This window comes from Rutilus rutilus (assembly GCF_951802725.1).
Source record: "Rutilus rutilus genome assembly, chromosome: 6".
NCBI lineage: Eukaryota > Metazoa > Chordata > Actinopteri > Cypriniformes > Leuciscidae > Rutilus > Rutilus rutilus.
This window is the reverse complement of record NC_140214.1, coordinates 23,964,934-23,983,164: the sequence shown is the minus strand read 5'-3', so window position 1 is coordinate 23,983,164 and position 18,231 is coordinate 23,964,934. Positions and strand designations below refer to the sequence as shown.

General features: G+C 38.5%; 2 protein-coding genes across 8 annotated transcripts; both read left to right on the top strand.

Moving 5' to 3' along the window:
• The first annotated feature begins 286 nt into the window (after positions 1-286).
• On the top strand, positions 287-4,803 carry znf414 (zinc finger protein 414). 4 transcript variants are annotated; one of them, XR_014627603.1, is made up of 8 exons: positions 287-435; positions 791-839; positions 931-1,041; positions 1,188-1,293; positions 1,805-2,337; positions 3,035-3,105; positions 3,737-3,889; positions 4,353-4,803. XR_014627603.1 is itself a non-coding variant. In XM_084410966.1 (7 exons), the coding sequence occupies exons 2-7, from the start codon at positions 833-835 to the stop codon at positions 4,427-4,429; spliced, it is 987 nt and encodes a 328-aa protein (XP_084267092.1). In that variant the 5' UTR covers positions 287-435; positions 791-832; the 3' UTR covers positions 4,430-4,802. The 4 variants fall into 4 exon arrangements, 2 of the variants coding, with proteins under 2 accessions (XP_084267092.1, XP_084267093.1); XR_014627604.1 differs by having other exon boundaries at positions 295-360; positions 4,353-4,796; XM_084410966.1 differs by lacking the exon at positions 3,035-3,105 and having other exon boundaries at positions 4,353-4,802.
• A 324-nt stretch (positions 4,804-5,127) lies between these two features.
• On the top strand, positions 5,128-18,067 carry mllt1b (MLLT1 super elongation complex subunit b). 4 transcript variants are annotated; one of them, XM_084410962.1, is made up of 12 exons: positions 5,128-5,256; positions 7,367-7,547; positions 10,694-10,776; positions 11,370-11,513; positions 11,619-11,744; positions 13,828-14,436; positions 14,514-14,598; positions 14,685-14,793; positions 14,970-15,069; positions 15,158-15,223; positions 15,329-15,400; positions 16,233-18,067. In XM_084410962.1, the coding sequence occupies exons 1-12, from the start codon at positions 5,245-5,247 to the stop codon at positions 16,359-16,361; spliced, it is 1,716 nt and encodes a 571-aa protein (XP_084267088.1). In that variant the 5' UTR covers positions 5,128-5,244; the 3' UTR covers positions 16,362-18,067. The 4 variants fall into 4 exon arrangements, with proteins under 4 accessions (XP_084267088.1, XP_084267087.1, XP_084267090.1 ...); XM_084410961.1 differs by having other exon boundaries at positions 5,133-5,256; positions 15,158-15,232; XM_084410964.1 differs by lacking the exons at positions 5,128-5,256; positions 7,367-7,547; positions 10,694-10,776 and adding an exon at positions 10,897-11,077.
• The last annotated feature ends 164 nt before the right edge of the window (positions 18,068-18,231 follow it).

Sequence of the window (18,231 nt, the reverse complement as noted above, 5' to 3'; positions counted from 1 at the left end):
AGAAGAACCAAGAGCTGCACAAATTATATAGAAAATACCCCCAATATTACACTCCCACTAGCATATGGCGCATTTATTCTATCGACACGTATCGACAACGTTGCAGACTGATTAGGATTAAAAAAAAATAATAATAATTAATTATTGCTGTAAGTCATTTTATGAATCGTTATGTCGTGGATAACGAATGAACTAAAACTAAAATCTGCTACAAAAATAAAAAGGAAGTTAAAAAAAAGTAATCATCTTGTCTGTCATCACATCAGTCAACAACACGAACTGGAACGGGAACTTATGTTCTCGCGATATTTAGAAGTGAACGTATCGCACGTAGCCAGGCTGGAAATGCGATCTAGCTAGGTAATAATCGATTTCATTTGAATTAACGTCTATTTTTTAAAAGAAGCTTTGAAAACCTCACTAAATCCATTAATAGTAAGTGTCATGATCAATGTGCACTATAAATAATTGCACATGCATACATTTATTCCAAGCAGAAAATGGGATGTTTTGTTGTTGTTGTTGTTGTCTGCTAGCTCGTGCGACCGCTGGCTGTCCGCGCACGTCCCTGATTGTTTACGTTAATGAGATGTTATATTAGTTTTGTCAGTAACGCCAATTGATTGCTTAAACACTGTTATTGATAAAATGCATGCAGTCTACTAATTACTCTAAGTCTACTCTTTGTTGTTATGACGTGCACACCCACGTTAGAACTTACTACGTGCAGTTCACTGAAAGTGTGCATGAACATTAATGTTCTGTATCATATTTGATCTCATTTATCTAGTCTGAAGGACCGATCCCACTACCTCAAATCTAAGAAATCACCATGGAAGGTATGTCAATATTAGTACTATGCTTTAATTTGCTGTGTCAATGTTCATGCATTGTATAGCCCAGTTTAAGGAGCACTCAATGTTCCCCCAGGCTGTCAAATGTCCTGCTCGTTTTTTGGGTGCAAGAGGACCTACAACAGTCCAGAAGCACTGAATAGTCATCTTCAGGACCATCAAAAGAACACTGCCCAGTCTCTTCCAGGTATAACATCAACGTGCCTGTGACTTTTTTATTAGTGCACTTGATGGATGAAATGCTGTTTGTTATAATTTAATCAGTTCATTTATAGTCATAAAAAGTGTCACATCAGCAATTTGGTGTCTAATGCTCTCTCCTTTATTCTGTAGGGAAAGCTTTCCTGTGCTCTCATATAGGATGCGATGGTTCATTCAACAACATGCAGCAGCTCATGGAACATATGAGACACCATTACAAGCCAAATTATTTTTTCCTGTGAGTTCCGGTTTGCATTTAGGCTTCCTTTCTTTATTTGTAAACTAAAGATATATTAATTTATATATTGTTTTTAATATTTCCACTCTTCAGAGAATTTAGTTTTTTACTTTGTTGATACTTTTCAAAAGGTTTTTATCAAGGTAAAATATTTAGGAGAAACAAGTTGAATATGAATATTTTGAATATTTTTAATATCTTATTTATAAATTTTAATAGCACATGTATGATTGTCGCCATGAAAATAGCCAAATAATCCGTCATGGCATTAAAAACAAGCAAACAAACATTTCACTCTTTCTTGACATTGTTTTAGTATCAAATAAAACAACTAGCTCATTTAGCAATTTACCATTGATGCCAACAGCAACCAATTTACAATTTATTTTAATTTTTTTGCGTATTTTTTTTGGGTGATTTGATGTTTTTTCTTTTAGTATTGATTTACTTATTTTTAATATTATGTTTCAGCTTTATGCTTCCTCATTATCATTATGTCTGTGTCCTTTAGGTGCGAGAGCTGCAGGGCCAAACTGCGTTCTTATCGCACTCTCCTCAAACACCTGCAGACCTGTGCCAAGGTTGCTAAGAACAAGGCTGCAGTAAAGATAGAGACTGGAATGGCACCTGACGCAGAGCCCGCCAATGTTCCTCTCACTTCTGGTGACATGGAACCATCTGGACCCCTCTTATCCCAAAATGTGCCTGAGGAGATGGAGTCTATGCCATCTATGCCCACTTTGGCAACACATTCAACACTGGCAAACATGCCAGAAAACAGTGCTTTCACTAACCCAATCACTGCAGGCCCTGCAACTTTGCTCCTTGCCACTCTAAATCTCGCCTCAAACCAAAATCTTCCGTGCAAACCAGAATCCCCCTACAGCCCTTTTCCACCCACTCTGTCTCCTGTTAACCCAGTCTTCCTGCCAGATCCGGGCCTACAGCAGCAGAGGTCTCCCAGGTCTGGTCCTCCCAGTCTGCCCTCTTCACCGCCCCTGCCGTCATCGCCAGGATCAAACGCAGTCTGGAGGAAGAACCAAGGTGAATGGATCTCATAAAGCTTTCCTCTGTGAGTGAGGAAAGCCGACTGAAAGCAAGTGTCATTGGTCACAATGGGTCTTATTCACTAACCATGCGTATGCACAAATTTGTGCAGGAAGACCTGAATTCATCAATAACTTTTATTTAAAAAATCCCAAAATGTATTAAAAAAAAGTGTAAGAACCACAAATCGCACATATATATTATGTACATATATACACAATGTGTTAAGATGAAATTTTAGATATTTCATCTCACAAATGTTATGTGTATATATGTGCTGTAAAGGAAAAGATGGTTTGGGTGTGTTTTATGCAAATTACTAACTTTTGGCACGCATTCGCTTATTTAGAATATTCCATTTTCATTAACATTAGAATGAGGTTAACAACAATTCCGTGTGCACGTGTTGTAAAATTGGTGAACATTTTCCATGAGAAGTGCTCTTGTGTGCATAAGTATGAATAATCCATGCAATTATTAGTGAATGAGACCCAGTGTTCCTTAAATCATCCTACATTTTAGACCCTGTTCACCTGTGTATTTTGCAGTTTGCTCAACTGATCTCACCTGCTTATCAACAGGTGTGAGTCCTTTTGAAAGGGAATTTGTAAGTCACTTGTGGGGGAAATGCCTAAGCCTTGGCCATGGCCACTTTAAGTGAACTGTGTTTTGTCATGTTGCACTGTCCTGCCAGAACCGCCCGGGCCCCTTTTGCACAGATGGAACTCTCCAAGCAGTCAGAGTTTAAGTAGAGATGAAGTCCAGGTGAGGCACAGAGAATCCACACACACATTGCTTGAGGGAACAATCAGATCTTCCCTCAAATGATACTTTAGATGCTAGTTCTCCTCCCCTTCCCCTGCTTTAACCGGTTTTAGTGTTTCCCTGGGTGTGCCATCTAGCTGCACGACTCAGTCCACTCCCATCCGATCCTAAATGCATATGTCCACGGGCTTCACTAACATGTAATGAGACATCACAGAGTCTGCTTTTAGGGCCGGTGTTCCTTTACTTCACTTTTCCCCCTTCCCATTTGTATTTTGCAAAAATCAGGTGGTCATTTCTGGCAAGAGATGGTGCTGTGTCATAATAGTTGATCATGTGTGGAGATGTTGAGAGCACTTGCTAATCCCAACACCTTTGTGCCCATGTTCATCTGTCTAAACTGGGTTTAATGATTTTGATTGTGTGAATAATATTGCTTTTGATATGAGCTGATGCCAGTGATCATTGGGGTTCTTTTTCCAGCTCAACTCAATCATACAATTATCTGCTACTTTTACTGGTGAAGGTTTTCTGTTTCTGTCTACAAACATTCTCAATGAATGTATAACCATGAATATGATGATCTTTGAGTTGGTTTTGATTTTAATGACTCATTAATTAAATCTGTCAGGTCAATCCTTCAACTGCCGCATCCTGTGGGAACACACAAGAGGGCGATACAGCTGCCTACAGTGTGGCCACTGCACCCCAGACCGGGGGGAGATGACTGCTCACATTGAGGGCCAGCACAAGAACCCGGGGGGCAAAGTGAACGGTGATCCTGGTATGATTCCCTACTTCACTGTGTAATTATAAACCTTATAATGAGTGCAATTCATTGGGTTAAGGCTGGAAAACACTACACGACTTTTGCACAGATTGTTTTGCCCCGATTTGCAGTCTGGACAAGTTGACCCTAGACGCCCAGAGTCAGCCAGCCTGCAGATTTTACGCAGTCAGAGTTGACAGATTTCACAGAAAGTCATGAAGTGCATATTGGGCACATTATTTTTTATTTAGCTCCACTCTGATTGCATCCAGTGACAGTCGGATGATATCAAACAGGAGGATGTTTTAGAAGTTTGTTGTGTTCGGAGCGACTTGAAAGTCTGGTAATGATGCGTGGTGTTTTAAAATCTGTTCAGATTTTAAGTAGTGTAGTGTATTCCGGCATTTAGTCTTTTGAAAATAATTACACAATATAGTGACATCATCTCACCAGACTGAACCTTCTGTGCATTTTACAGATACAGAGATTGGCACTGCTTCTTTACTGGCTAAGACTTCACTGCACACTGAGAACTCAACTTATACACAACTCTAGCATGAAATGAGACACGAAACCTGATGATTGACAAATAACTTTTGTTATAGCTTTTTATATATGCAACTCAATGTTTTCATTTGACTGTTGGTGTGGACTTCAAGAATCTCTATTAGTCTGGATATGTCATAATAACAATTGGCACCAAGTTCTGCATGTTTTATGCAATAACCTGAGTAATGTTGTACTATTATGTCACCTACATTTTTTTAACATCTATTTGCTGGAGGTTGTATCCATACAGTGTCCAGAACAGTATTCATGTTTATAAAAAGAAATCTCGGCCACTTCTTGTTGTGTGAGAATTAAAAACAGTTGTTTCTGAAGTGTTTACTACCTGCAAATAAAACCTGTTAGGAAAATTTTGAAAAGTGTGATGCGAGTTTATCTCATTTTAATACCTTACATGATTTTCTGTGGTGGAATTTGTTGCTTTAAGTATTTAATATTCGGTTTATAAATTGTATAATTTCACTTATGTAGTGTAATTAAATGTCTTTTTAAAATACTTTCTGAACTTCACGAAAGAAAGTTAATGAAAACCTTTCCGTACATTTTACAGTAAAGGGTGGAGTAACTTTATATGCATGGTGTGTAAGCAAATAATTAAAGTAGATGGAAGATGTGGATGAGAAACACAGGTAGATAAAAGCCATTCTACTTTTATTTTAAAAACTGTCAGTGTCGCGGCCATTGGTTCAAACTGTTTAGTTTCTCCCTTCACACACTCCATCAGATGTGTAAGAGCGAGGATGCACATTCAATCTACTTCAACGCTTTTGTAAATAAACTAAACCTCCGGAACATAGGCAACAATGGAGAACATGGTAATACGACTTTACTGACACTGCCAGACAGCCATTAGAGAGAAATACGCATGCTTTTATCATTAATGTATTTGTAGTGAAAGAAGCGAGGCCAACGTTTTTCTGAAGATGGTCAGGATGCTAACTTAGCCAGCTAGTCACTCGTACGAGGCTTAAAGCAGGAAACCCGCGAAATTACATCAGTGTTTTGTGTAAATTTAAGTCGTGACGAAAATGTGCTTACAGAAACCAATCTGTCTTTTTATAAACCTCAGCATTTGGCTTATAGGACAGATGGATTCTTGAGTTCCAACACTCACTAGCTGTCCGGCTAGTCCGGAGACTGTCTCAAAACCTAGTGAGCTGCCTACATAGACAGCATTCGTGGGCGTCATAGGCGCGCGCGAACGTTCGAACGCTCCCATGGCCAAACCTGTCTAGCAGGGGGGCTCACTAGGTATTGAGACAGTCATCATGAGAAAATTCTTCCATTCAATTACAAATAATTACACTTAATTAATTCAACAGCATCTGACGTTATTCAATATATATAAAACAGATATTTCAGAAGTTTCTTGAGTACGCTAAATGCAAGACTTGACAGCTCATTAGATATGCAAAATTCCAGTGCTCTAATTGGTTTGATTTCGCTAATCATTTGCTGTACACTGTAGCCGTCCATTTGAATCCAATTTAAATTGTTAATTACATTTCACATTATATTGGCATAAGGGTTAGTTTTAAAGTGTTATTTTTAAATAATTAAAATAACCAAGTATATATTCCATATATTATATGTGTTACATTATATTAATATACTATGGGATTTTGATTGACCATCTTTACATAGTTCTTTCTGTCTGACTCTAAATCTATCTATCTATCTATCTATCTATCTATCTATCTATCTATCTATCTATCTGTTTGTCTGTCTGTCTGTCTGTCTGTCTGTCTGTATGTCTATCTAAAGCTGCTTCGGTCTTAAAAACCTTAAAATGTCAAGCTTTTAAAATGTCTTCAAACTTTCTGGCCAGGCCCTTTCAAACCAGCCTAAAGCCAACCTTTGTCTTGAACTTTTTTACCAAATTATTTGTGACATGCACTGCTTGTGTAGTTTTGTATTCTGCAATAACTGGAAAAAAAATGCTTTAGGCATGATAGGATGCAAACTCATTCACCATTGGCATTTGGCAAGGAATTTATTAACCACTGAGCTAAAGCATTCAAGTCTAACATTCATTTTGTTTCCGTACCAAGAAAAGCTGTAAACAATAAACCATCATGCGTGTGAAGAATATCACAGAACTGTGAGTTTCCATCTGCAGCTGTCAGAGAGAGAAAGCAGGTTGATTTCTCACAGTTATGAAGTGTAGGCCTAGATCTGACAGTGTTGTTGAGAAGTAGACCAAGAGCTCCTTTTCGTCTTTTTTAAGGTGTTCACACTTGGCATGTTTGGCTCGATTAAAACGGAACACTGGTGCAATTGCTCTGTTAGTGCGGTTCAATTGAATAAGTGTGAATGCTGCCATCCAAACCCTGGTGCGCAACAAACAAGCGGGCCGAGACCTCTGAAAACAGTGAAAAGATGGGTCTTAAGGTGTGTTCACACTTGTAGTTTGGTTCGTTTGGTCTGGACCACAATAAAAATCTTCATTTGTGTGTGTGACAAAGGGATTCCTGATTCTGTTTTGACTCCTTTACACATTTTATAAGCTCTTCACATCATATGCAGGCTACACACAGTACAACGAGCGCATTTAGCCCAGCACACAGCATTGTTTTGGATGTTCGGTGAGTTCTGTCTCAAAATATGCAATACATCATTAAAGCAGACCAATCAGGTTGTGAATGTATCCCTATGACTTTAGGTTCGTTGATAAAAATGCCAATATGAACACTAAGCGGACCAGGACTAAATGTTTAGTTTTTTTTGGTCTGGACCAAACAAACCAAGTGGACCGAACAACAAGTTTGAACACACCCTCAGTCTCACTCAGGTGTAAATGTCACTCACTGCTTAAATATTGCAATTCAGCAGTGCTTATTGTTGTTGTGCACCCTTGTTCAGAATAGAAAATGGCGTTTAGTCTTCTGGTGGATGACTGTTTTTTTTCCTCTTATTTTTCCACAGTGCACCGTGCAGGTGAAACTGGAGCTGGGACACAGAGCCCAGTTAAGGAAGAAAGTCACTAACGAGGGCTTCACACATGACTGGATGGTGTTTGTTCGGGGCCCAGAGGCATGTGACATCCAGCACTTTGTGGAGAGAGTTGTCTTCCGCCTTCACGAAAGCTTCCCAAAACCCAAAAGAGGCAGGTTATATTTTGAGTCTACTTTATAACCCTGTAACTTTATACTCACAGTGATGTAGGTTAAAGGTCCCTTTCAATCAGGATTAAGGAAACGGCTGGTGTTTACACCCATATTCTGTTGTGTTAAATACTTTGTGTAGTTACAGCATGTGAAGTCCTAAGATCTAGTATAATGCGAAAGTAATTGTATAGCAACTATATTAACTAGTATTGAAACATGACCAACCCTGGCAAAAATTACGCAATCACCACACTTCTTTTGCTACATTCTGTGTTGGATTTCCTTCTTTCCATTGTTTCAGTTGACAACTCTTGTGCCATGTCCAACTGTAAGACTGGAAAAACTGGAAGAGAGGGCAACTCTGAAAGAACAAAGGAAATTAACATTTGAACTCACTCTTGTGCACCATTCGAGACGCAAGTCTCACCTCAGAATCATCCTAATCTACATCTCTTTCCCTCTTCCCCTATTCCTTCTCTCTCATGCTGAGATCACCAAAATTCTCCCAAGAATCTATATGGAATAATTATCATAAAGTATTACACATGTTTGGTATCATTTGAAATGTCTCAGTGTGACTGGTACAACGGTCTCATTCCCAAAGAAGTAAGGTATTTAAGAGTTTAGAGATATCTTGTTAACTGCTGTGGGTGTGCCCCCATGTAAATCAACTGCTGTCCCCAGTAAGTCTGGGACGGTGATTAATGCATATTCCCACGGTGAACTCATGTTTACATTTGAAAAGAGGTTTCTGCCTTGGTCTCAGTATTTAGGGAGATGCTGAAGAAGGTTCGTGGCGATTTGTAGCTCAAATTAGCCTGTGATGCTGAGAGTTAGTCCAGTCATTTTATGAAAAAAGGTTGAACAAATTGCAACAGAAGCAAACTCAACTGATTTTGTATCCTCAATATGTCCTGAGTAAGGGGGAAAAAAGCCCAGAAGAATCCCATTAGGGGAAAGTTTCGAAAATGAGCATTAATACATAGAGACAGGAAGAAGTACTTTAGAAACCAGCCTTTATTCATTTTTAAGAGATTGGGTTTGGGGCTGGGTCTGTAGGACTGTTTCTGGGTTCCATTCAGACCTTAACATTAAGTATTTTACTGTTATGTGTCAACAAGAATCTTCAACAAGACATTTTCACCTGGCTATATCCAGTGTTTAGATCTGTTGTGGTATTTATGCAAATTAGCACATAATTAGATTATGCACCATTTGTCCATGTTAACAAACAATTAAAAAAAAACTTGTAATACATTTTTTGTTTGTCTTGATGTAAGTAATCAACTCAGTAATTTTCATGGTGATATCTAAAGGTTACATTTTTTACCCTATTCACGTAAGAAAAAGAATGAATAGGCGTATGAATAGGCTATATTTGGTCTTTTTCGAAACTTTCCCCTAATGGGATTCTTCGGATTCTTTTTCCTTTACTCAGGACATATTGAGGATACAAAAATCAGTTGAGTTTGCTTCTGTTGCAATTTCTTCAAGGTTGACCCCCATTTTGACTTAAAATGGCTGGACTAAGTGGCCAAGACTCTCAGCATCATGTACTTTCTAATGTCAGGTTCATTGGCATGATACATTTACCTGACATAATAAATTGTTACATTTGATTGTATTCCGACTGACTCTGAAATAGTTTTCCCAAGTAGATTAAACAGATTCGTATGTTACCGCAAGTTTTGCGTCAGATTAGCGACGACTAATATTCGGCACTAATTCAAGTGTACGTGTTTTGCAAAAACAAGAAGTGAATTTCCGTTTAGGGCAGCAAAAGTGCTGCTTGACCAACCTAAATCTGGGTGTGTCTTACTTCTGTTTTAATTTAATGTTACTTTAGATAAGTGTACGTGGTAAACCACGGCATGGCCAATACAAAGCTATTATAAGACAAGTAAAGTTGGTTGACTTATATCTGTAGTAGTGGCCATATCTCTACTGAAGTAAACGTTACTTTAATTTCAAGTGTATGCATTCACGGGGGCTATACCAAAGTATCTTTGATTGTGTAAGCGTGAATGCGACCGATCTCAGGTATATAGCAATTACCTCTGTTGTTTAGTGACCGAAGCTGGCGAGATGGTGCTGACTGAGCTGAATAATGACACTACTCTCTTCTGTAGAGCTACTTTACAGCTGAAATTGAAATTGTTTATGAATTTGAATTTATGAATTTCCTGTTTATTACTGTGAAGCTGCTTCGACAATATGTATCGTATAAGGCGCTATATAAATGTGACTTGACAGCACTCTTTTTAACTGCTTGTCAATAGGTATTTGGGTAACACTTCATTGTAGTGTCCTTATTACCTATGTTACATGTAAATGTAATTACTGTAATAACAACAACAGTAAATATGATGCATAATTTCATGCAACTAAACCAATCCATAAACCTAATTATATAGTAAGTGCATGTTGTTTATTAATATTACTCAGTACTTAAATGTACAGTTACACTGTAACACGGACATCTTAAAAAAGTGTAACCGGTATTTGCTTTAGAAATGCAAATTGCAAGGTGATTCTATCATTTTTTCTTCAACATTGTGTGATTCTTTTTTTTTTTTTTTTTCTCTGCTTGTTCTGGTAAACTATATGGCAAATATAATTTGTTTCTTGTATGTTTTACAAAGCCAGATTGTTCAGCTATTAACCAAATTGATTTGTGTCATATCTGTGATTTGTTTATTTGTACAAAGTAAAAAAAAAAACGGATGTACGTCCTTTAAGTGTGGTGATTGGGTGAGGGGTTGTATTTAAAGGTGAAGTGTGTCCTTTTTTGATGTTACATTCTCAAAAAGTGTTAATACTTTCTCTGGCATGTTTTAAAAATATCTTCCTGTTTGTATGAGTGGTGTGATATGTCAACCTCTGGCTCAACCAATGGCGTGATTTTGGGGTGTGGCTACCTGATTTTAGGAGTGTTTCAGAAACCTGTTCGGAAAAAATGGTTATTTTTTTTGTGTGCAATTCCATGGTGTGAGTAGTGGCAAAGAAAAGCACCCTTGACCTTATTGTAGCACGTAGTATGTACATGTAGATAGACCAGTGATTCTGGTTTCATATTTCTGTTTCAGTGTAGATTGAAAAATGTATAGCTAAACATTAACTAAGTATTTTTCTTTTTTTTCCACAGTTTGTAAAGAGCCCCCATATAAAGTGGAAGAGTCTGGCTATGCTGGTTTCCTCATGCCCATAGAGGTCTATTTCAAAAACAAGGTGAGCACATCACCCCTTATCTACAGCAGTATCTGCATTTTGTTTCTTTTGACATGACTAACTGGTATTTCAGGCAAAAGGCATGAAAAGTCTGTCAGGTTGTTGTGCTCGGTCTTTTTAGATGTGTTATATTTAAGCAGTTTGTTGCCTGTATTGGAAAAACGTTGTGATTAAGAGTTTTGCAATTTGGTAAAGGTAAAGGTCACACAAGTAGGTGAACTCAGTGTTTGCACTGGGAGCTAACAGAGAATTGACATTAAGCTGTTGAACGGCAACAGAGAAATTGGAGAAGGTATAAATGGTAAGAAAATGTGAATTTGTATTTCACTGTAAGACTTAATTACTTTTCATATTGCTATAATTTTGTATACCGTACTTACTTCTCCAGAATTCGTAGTGGATTATTTCTGGAAGTTTAAAATTTTCTCTCGTTTCCTCTAACGTAATCTACCAAGGACCTTTATATTGACTTAACTTTACTATAAATGTTTCACACACTGCTAGATTGAGGTTTGAGTTTGATACTGACGTTCAACTCAACATATATTTTTTTTATCTGTGAATCCTGAACATGCTTGTCTCTTCAATCACAGGAGGAGCCTAAAAAGGTGTGCTTTAATTATGATCTTTTCTTGAACCTTGAGGGAAACCCACCTGTCAATCACCTGCGCTGTGAGAAGCTTACGTTTAACAACCCCACACACGAGTTTCGGCGCAAGCTGGTCAAGGCCGGTGGGGTGAGCGGGGTTGTTTGTTCTTGCTTTTTCTGAACCTCTATAATCAGCTCTTTTTAACAGACTCTCTCTCTCTCTCTTTCCATTGGGGTGTTATTCTTGTCTCAGGCTATAGTTGTTCCTGAGGGAGTGGAGATGATGCCAAGGCCCAGTCCAGATTATCCAATGCTGCCGACTATTCCACTCTCTGCCTTCTCAGACCCTAAGAAGATCAAGTCCTCTCATGCAGTAAAGGTTAGTAAAAATGTCATCCTTTGGTCAAAGAGTTAATTAAATTACTTCAAATATGATTTAAATTGTTTTCTAAATATATTTAAAGTGTTTAAGGTTGATAGTCTTACCCCCGCCCCGGTTTCACAGACAAATTGCTTAAGATAGTCTTAGACTAAAATGCATGTTTGAGCTGTTTTAACTGAAAGCAACTTGCACCTCATATCTTACAATCAGTGCCATTGTTTTGTCTCAAGATTTACACCAGTAATGTTTCTTTTCTAGGGCACGTTTATAAAAGCTACTTGAATGCCCTAATTGAACTAAGGCCTAATCCTGGCTTAATCTAAACCCTGTCTGTGAAACTTAGCCTTAAAGGACAAGTTCGGTATTTTACACTTAAAGCCCTGTTTTCAGATCGTTTCGCACCCCCCCACCTCCACAATGGCTGCATAGGTGCACTGGAACAATCCTTCCTAAAACGCATTAAACTTTCGTTTACAAAGACGTGAAACTCACCGAGTGGTCAGGGGTGTTCACTGATATGCTCACACAAAAATCGCTGCAAAAGATGCTTTCCAACAGGTTTTATCGTAGTTTTTGTCCAACTCCATTGACTTGTATTGGATGTGCTGTGAGGTACGGTATTACTCCGCCGCCGGAAATGGAAATGGGGTTGTTTGTATTCTTTCTGTAGTCTTATGCAGTCGCGGTATCGTAGGCTACGCTATCCAAACATTTTTAAGACAGCGATCTTCTGCTTCTTCTGTGTATTCAATGAAATGCCAGTGGTTTGCTTGCAATTGGCAAAGGTGCATTATCACCACCAACTGGGCTGGAGTGTCTATTATTCAAGCTCTCAACGGAAGAATGTACGGGTGTGAGGCGTTTGGAAAAATAGGTCCACAGTTTTACAACGAATGGTAAAACACCTGTTGGAAAGCATCTTTTGCAGCGATTTTTGTGTGAGCATATCAGTGCACCTATGCAGCCATTGTGGAGGTGGGGGGGTGCTACCACAGAAACCGAAAATTCTCGGGCCAGCAGCATGTGTCCAAATTTCAATCTTAACCGTTCTATTTCATCAGAAACGATCTGAAAACAGGGCTTTAAGTGTAAAATACCGAACTTGTCCTTTAAGGTTTAATTTGAAAAATGTGCAATAATTTGTACATTTGGACAAAAAAGAAAGTTTTTGCTTCAAGGGATAGTTGATTAATTACTCACCCTCATGTCATTTCAAGCCCGTAAGACTTTTGTTCATCGTTAGTACACAAATAAAGATATTTTTAATGAAACCTGAAAGATTTCTGTTCCATTCACCCAAAAATGTAACCCTTCAAAAAAGTTAATAAAGAGATTGTAAATGTAATCCATGTGAATGGATTGATATATGATGAGCAGTTCAAGTATTTTGTAGAGACACGATTGCTTTATTATGATGAACAGATTTAATTTAGGCTTTTATTCACATATAAACATTGATCAGTGCACATACATAGAGCACATCAAATATGATACACGGAACCTCAAATGAGCTTGCTTGATGCATGAGAACCAATGTATCTGTTCTCACATGTCACGCAAGCACCAAGTTAGAGGTCTAAGCGAGATAGAGAACTTATTTTTATTGATTCCTGCTAAAAATAAGTTATATTTCTTCCGAGTCACATCCGCAACTCCTGCTCCCACCTGCAAAATCTCACAGGTAGAGAGCTACGCAGTTTGTCCTGTTCCCACACACACGACATGGCGCTTCAGACCTCACTTTGCTGCATTTGTCGCAGCAGGAAAAAGGAAGGTGCTTTCCATTCTGCATTCTGCACCTTAAAACATAAAATACATTTCCACGCACTAATTTGAGCTTTAGTTAACCATATTTGATTATTAAACCACTCGATTCAACTTTTTGAAGCATCAGAATTTTGGTGGAGTGCACTTTCAATGGAGAGATTGAAACATCTCAGCTTTCATTAAAAATATCTTCAGTTGTGTTTTGAAAATGAACGAAAGTCTAATGGGTTTGGAACGACAGTGCTTATCTGGTGGTTTCCACGCTGTTATTGAGTATACATTTAAAGAAAAGTCTTTTAAACCTTCTTTGTAGGAGTCAAGTAAAGATGGAGGAAGTGGGAGCAGCAAAGGTCTTAAAGCCCATAAGACAACCAAAGAACACAAAGAACGCACGCGAAAGGACTCTGAGAGCAAGGCCACGTCCCGAGAGAGCGACCGCGAGGGCAGCAAGTCCTCACGAGACCAGTCTTCGTCCTCTTTTTCAAAGAAAGCCCCGGATGGCAGAGGAAAAGACGATGGGAAACCGGTACCAAAAGCAGCCTTCAAAGAGCCCAAACTTATGGTCAGAGAGTCCAAGATGGATGGCATGTCTCCAAAAGGTGGCGGAGCAGTGACAGGCGGAGGGGGTCAGCTGGACACTCGAACCCCGAGCAAGCGGCCCTCATCTGCCACGGAGTCTCCAAAGCTAAGTACCAAGAAACAGAAGAGGATGGGCTCCGAGGGCATGAAGGGGCCTGTGAGCGGAGGCTACAGCAGCAACTCTCCCCGTATTACCTCAACAACACCCTCCACGTACCCCGAGAAGAAACCCCCGAAAGAAAAAGGCCACTGGCCCAAGATGAAACCAGAGGTGCAGGAAGTAAAAAGGCAGCCCGACTCTGACGAATCAAACTCTGAGGATGAAGCCTCTTCCAAATCAGAGGTATGTTTCCATCAGCAGAACAGGGATTTGAATGTATTCAAATGTAATAAAGCTCAAGGATGTTTTTTTTTTTTTAGCAATCGGCTCCATCCAGTCCATCAAGTTCCAGCTCCAGCTCCAGCTCTGATTCTGACTTTGAGCCACCACAGAAGCAAGGCCAAGGTACTTGGAGTTTAATCACGAATTGTCAATTTAATGATCAGTAGTGTGTCGCCTCATTAATGATCGTTAATAATGATTGTTTCCAGGGACGCTCCGTTCTATGGTAGAGGATATGCGCTCTGTAGGCTCTGATGATGACAGCAGCTCTGAGGTTGAGACGCCCATGAAAACGACTCCACCCAATCAGGACTCTCGGTTTGTACCATGCACTTTGTGTTTGATCCAGTTTGGTCTTGTTTGAATAACTGAAATGTTTGCTAAAAAGGATTTTGTCCACACGATTCACATCATTAATATTACCACAACCACGTTACACATTGAATCCGATTTATATTCCTTTCACAAGTTCATTATGATTTTCCCCTTTTCAGTTTAAGCATGGACAGTGAGAGTGATGGCAATGAGGAGTCCCGACCTCCCAGCCAGGAAGCCCCCTCACCTCTACCCAAACTTAGCTCAGCAAACCTCAAGGTAAGATTGCATTGCGATGAACCTTCAGACTGGTTTGTGTTAGGTTTATATTTGAACTCGATTTGAAACCATTGGTGTTCTTTGTCAGATGTTAGGAAAAAAGAGCCCAGACTCTTGCACCCGTGAGAAGATGCTCAAGAGGGGATACGACAAGGTAGGAAGGGTAAATAACTGAATCATACTCCTCAGTGGCTGAAATTCAGATTTTTATTGCACATACAAATACAATGGAAGTTTTAAACGAGTGATCTGATTACAGGCTTATACAGAGGAGCTTGTGGACCTCCATCGCAGGCTGATGGCTCTGAGAGAGAGGAATATTTTACAGCAGGTTATAAGAAGTTATTTCTGTATTTGAGTGCATTTTCTAAAAAATGCTATCACCATCACGCATTATACCAAAACTCCACTGAAGATTGATCAGTGCCTTATTTCAGGACACGTTAGAAATTATTAACGTACACTACCGTTCATGTTTTTGACAAAAGTCTATTATGCTTACCAATGATGCATTTATTTGATCAAAAACACAGTACAACTGTTATATTGTGAAATATTTTGACAATTCTTCTATTTGAATGTACTATAAAATGTAATTTATTCCTGTGATGGTAAAGCTTAATTTCCAGCATCATTCCGCCAGTCTTCAGAGTCACATGATCCTTCAGAAATCATTTTCATTGGTGGTGGTTGAGGAGATTCCCCCCTTCCATGTAAAGCGCTTTGAGTACCTAGAAAAGCGCTATATAAATGTAACGAATTATTATTATTATTTTAATATGCAGATTTGGCATTTTAAGAAACATTTCTTATTATTATCAATGCTGGAAACATGATATTTTTTCAGGATTCTTTGGTGAAGAGAAAGTTCAAAATAATATAAAATAAAATAGTAATTTGAAATAGAAATCTTTTGTAACAATGTAAAAGTCTAAAGATCAATTTAACACGTGCTGAATAAAAAGTATTAAAAAAAAAAAAGTCTTACTGGCCCCAAACTTTTGAATGGTAGTGTATGTGAAAGATATAATTATTGAAGATTTTAGGTAGTCCAAAGTGCCTCTCATTGGAACACAGCTGATTTATGTTTGGCTCATGACACTTTTGTTACCTTTCAGGAATGTTTGCTGATTTTGATTGCCGCATTACTTTGTGTCTTTTAGATTGTAAACCTCATTGAGAAGACTGGCCATTTCAACATCACAAATACGACCTTTGACTTTGACCTGTTCTCCTTGGACGAGTCAACTGTACGTAAACTCCAGAGCTACCTGGAAGCCACTTCCACATGACACAAGGAAGCTGCTCGGCCGTGATTTTTTTTTAGAAGTGTGAGAGAGGCCTCCAAACTGACTGGGGGAAGAGGGAAAGGAATCGAAAGCAACATATAAATGCACAGGAAACGAACAAAAACAAAGCGAACAAACAAAAAAAAAACTTTATACTGTAATAGATATAAGCAAACAAAAGGACCAGGGGCATGAATGGGCGGCATTCAGGGTTAATCTAATAACAGCACTGCGCGTTGCACTAAGAAACAAACTGTTGGCACAATACTGTCCAAAATGGACAAGATCTCGCATAGGCACCGTGGATGAGATACCTTATTACAAGTAGGTACATTTCAAGACTGGTTTTGCACCAAAGCTGTAACAGCTTCCCTGGCTTGGGCCTTTATGCAGGGTCGATGACTGAAAGACTGTGTTCCCTCTCTACCCTGTCACTCATGTCTGCCACTCAGCACAGCGTGGTGGCATGGAAAGAGCCCAACTCGATCAAACCTTATCGGCATACTGTTTGTGTCTGCATAGCTTTGTAGCCCCATGTGTTGGATAAAGTAATACTCTCAAGCTTTGGTGATAGATGCTCCCTCGGATCAGCTAAAGGGGAAAAACTATCTGCCTTTGTAGTGCCTTTTTAAAATGTCATGTTTTTTGATTATAATTGTTTGTGAGTCTCTCATTGGTCTTGGGATGACCAAAAATGATCCGTCAACATTTGAAATGCCTGAAATTGACATTCAAAGCCCTTTTAAAGGCGGTTTAATACCTGTCCCGAGAGAACACTTGATAAAGCCGTTCTGCATGTGTGATCTGAGAAGGTCTTGTGCATTATTCTGTTTTTTGACGGTCAACAACATGGTCAATTTGTTAAGCATTGAAAGTTCTTTTTGTAGTTTATTTAAGTAACTGTGCACTTTTTCTGGTCACTTCAGTGCTTTGTAATTATCTGATAACTATATTTATGAATACTTTCTCCTTTTTTTTTTTTTTTTACATAATATTGACTTGCAAAAATGTACAGATTTTTGTCAATGTTTTTAAATGCATCTATTGAAGTCATATTATTGATTATTCAATCACTTGAGAGAATATGCACACAGAATGAAGGGGGAAGGGGTTTGTCTGTATTCCAATGGTGCAATTGGAAAAAGAGTCTTCTGTTCACCTGAAGTATTATACAAGTGAAAATGTATTTGTGTCAGATACATATCGTCTGATGACATTGCTTTTTGAAAAGCATACCTGCTTGACATGTTATTCTTCATTGTCGATTGCCAGTTACCCTTTTTGATTCTCAGTAATGTATGGCTATAAAGTAAACAATGTTTTCAGTGAAACTTTTGTGGCAGGAGTATGTTACATCATGGGTAAATAGCAGTGATCCGTGTTTGTGCATGATTAACACATGAATTATCACTTGCAGGAATATGCTTACAACTTTCACAACCCTATATGTTTGCTTTATCAGCTATTCTCAGGAATACAGAAGATGCTCTTAATAAATCCATACAATACAAACCCATATAACGTGAAGCACAAGCTAGAAACCTCTCTTGGTTGTGCTTTCTTCTCTAGTGTAGTAGCATAGCCTTATCGGGGGAATGGGTTCATTTTACAGTATTATGTAAATATGTAACAATGTGCATTACATAGGTTACCGTACACTGAAGGCTGAAATTGTGGAACCATGATTAAAGCTCATTCTCCATTTAGGTTATATCAGTATGTGTGTTTATAGATTTCCTTTTTAGACGAGTCATTCCTACAATTTCTGCATTTTGGGATGAAAGAAAATGATTTAAAAAGTTGTACACTTCAATCTCATGTCAATGACAAACTATTATTATTTATAGCAACATTTTAAACACATGACTGACAA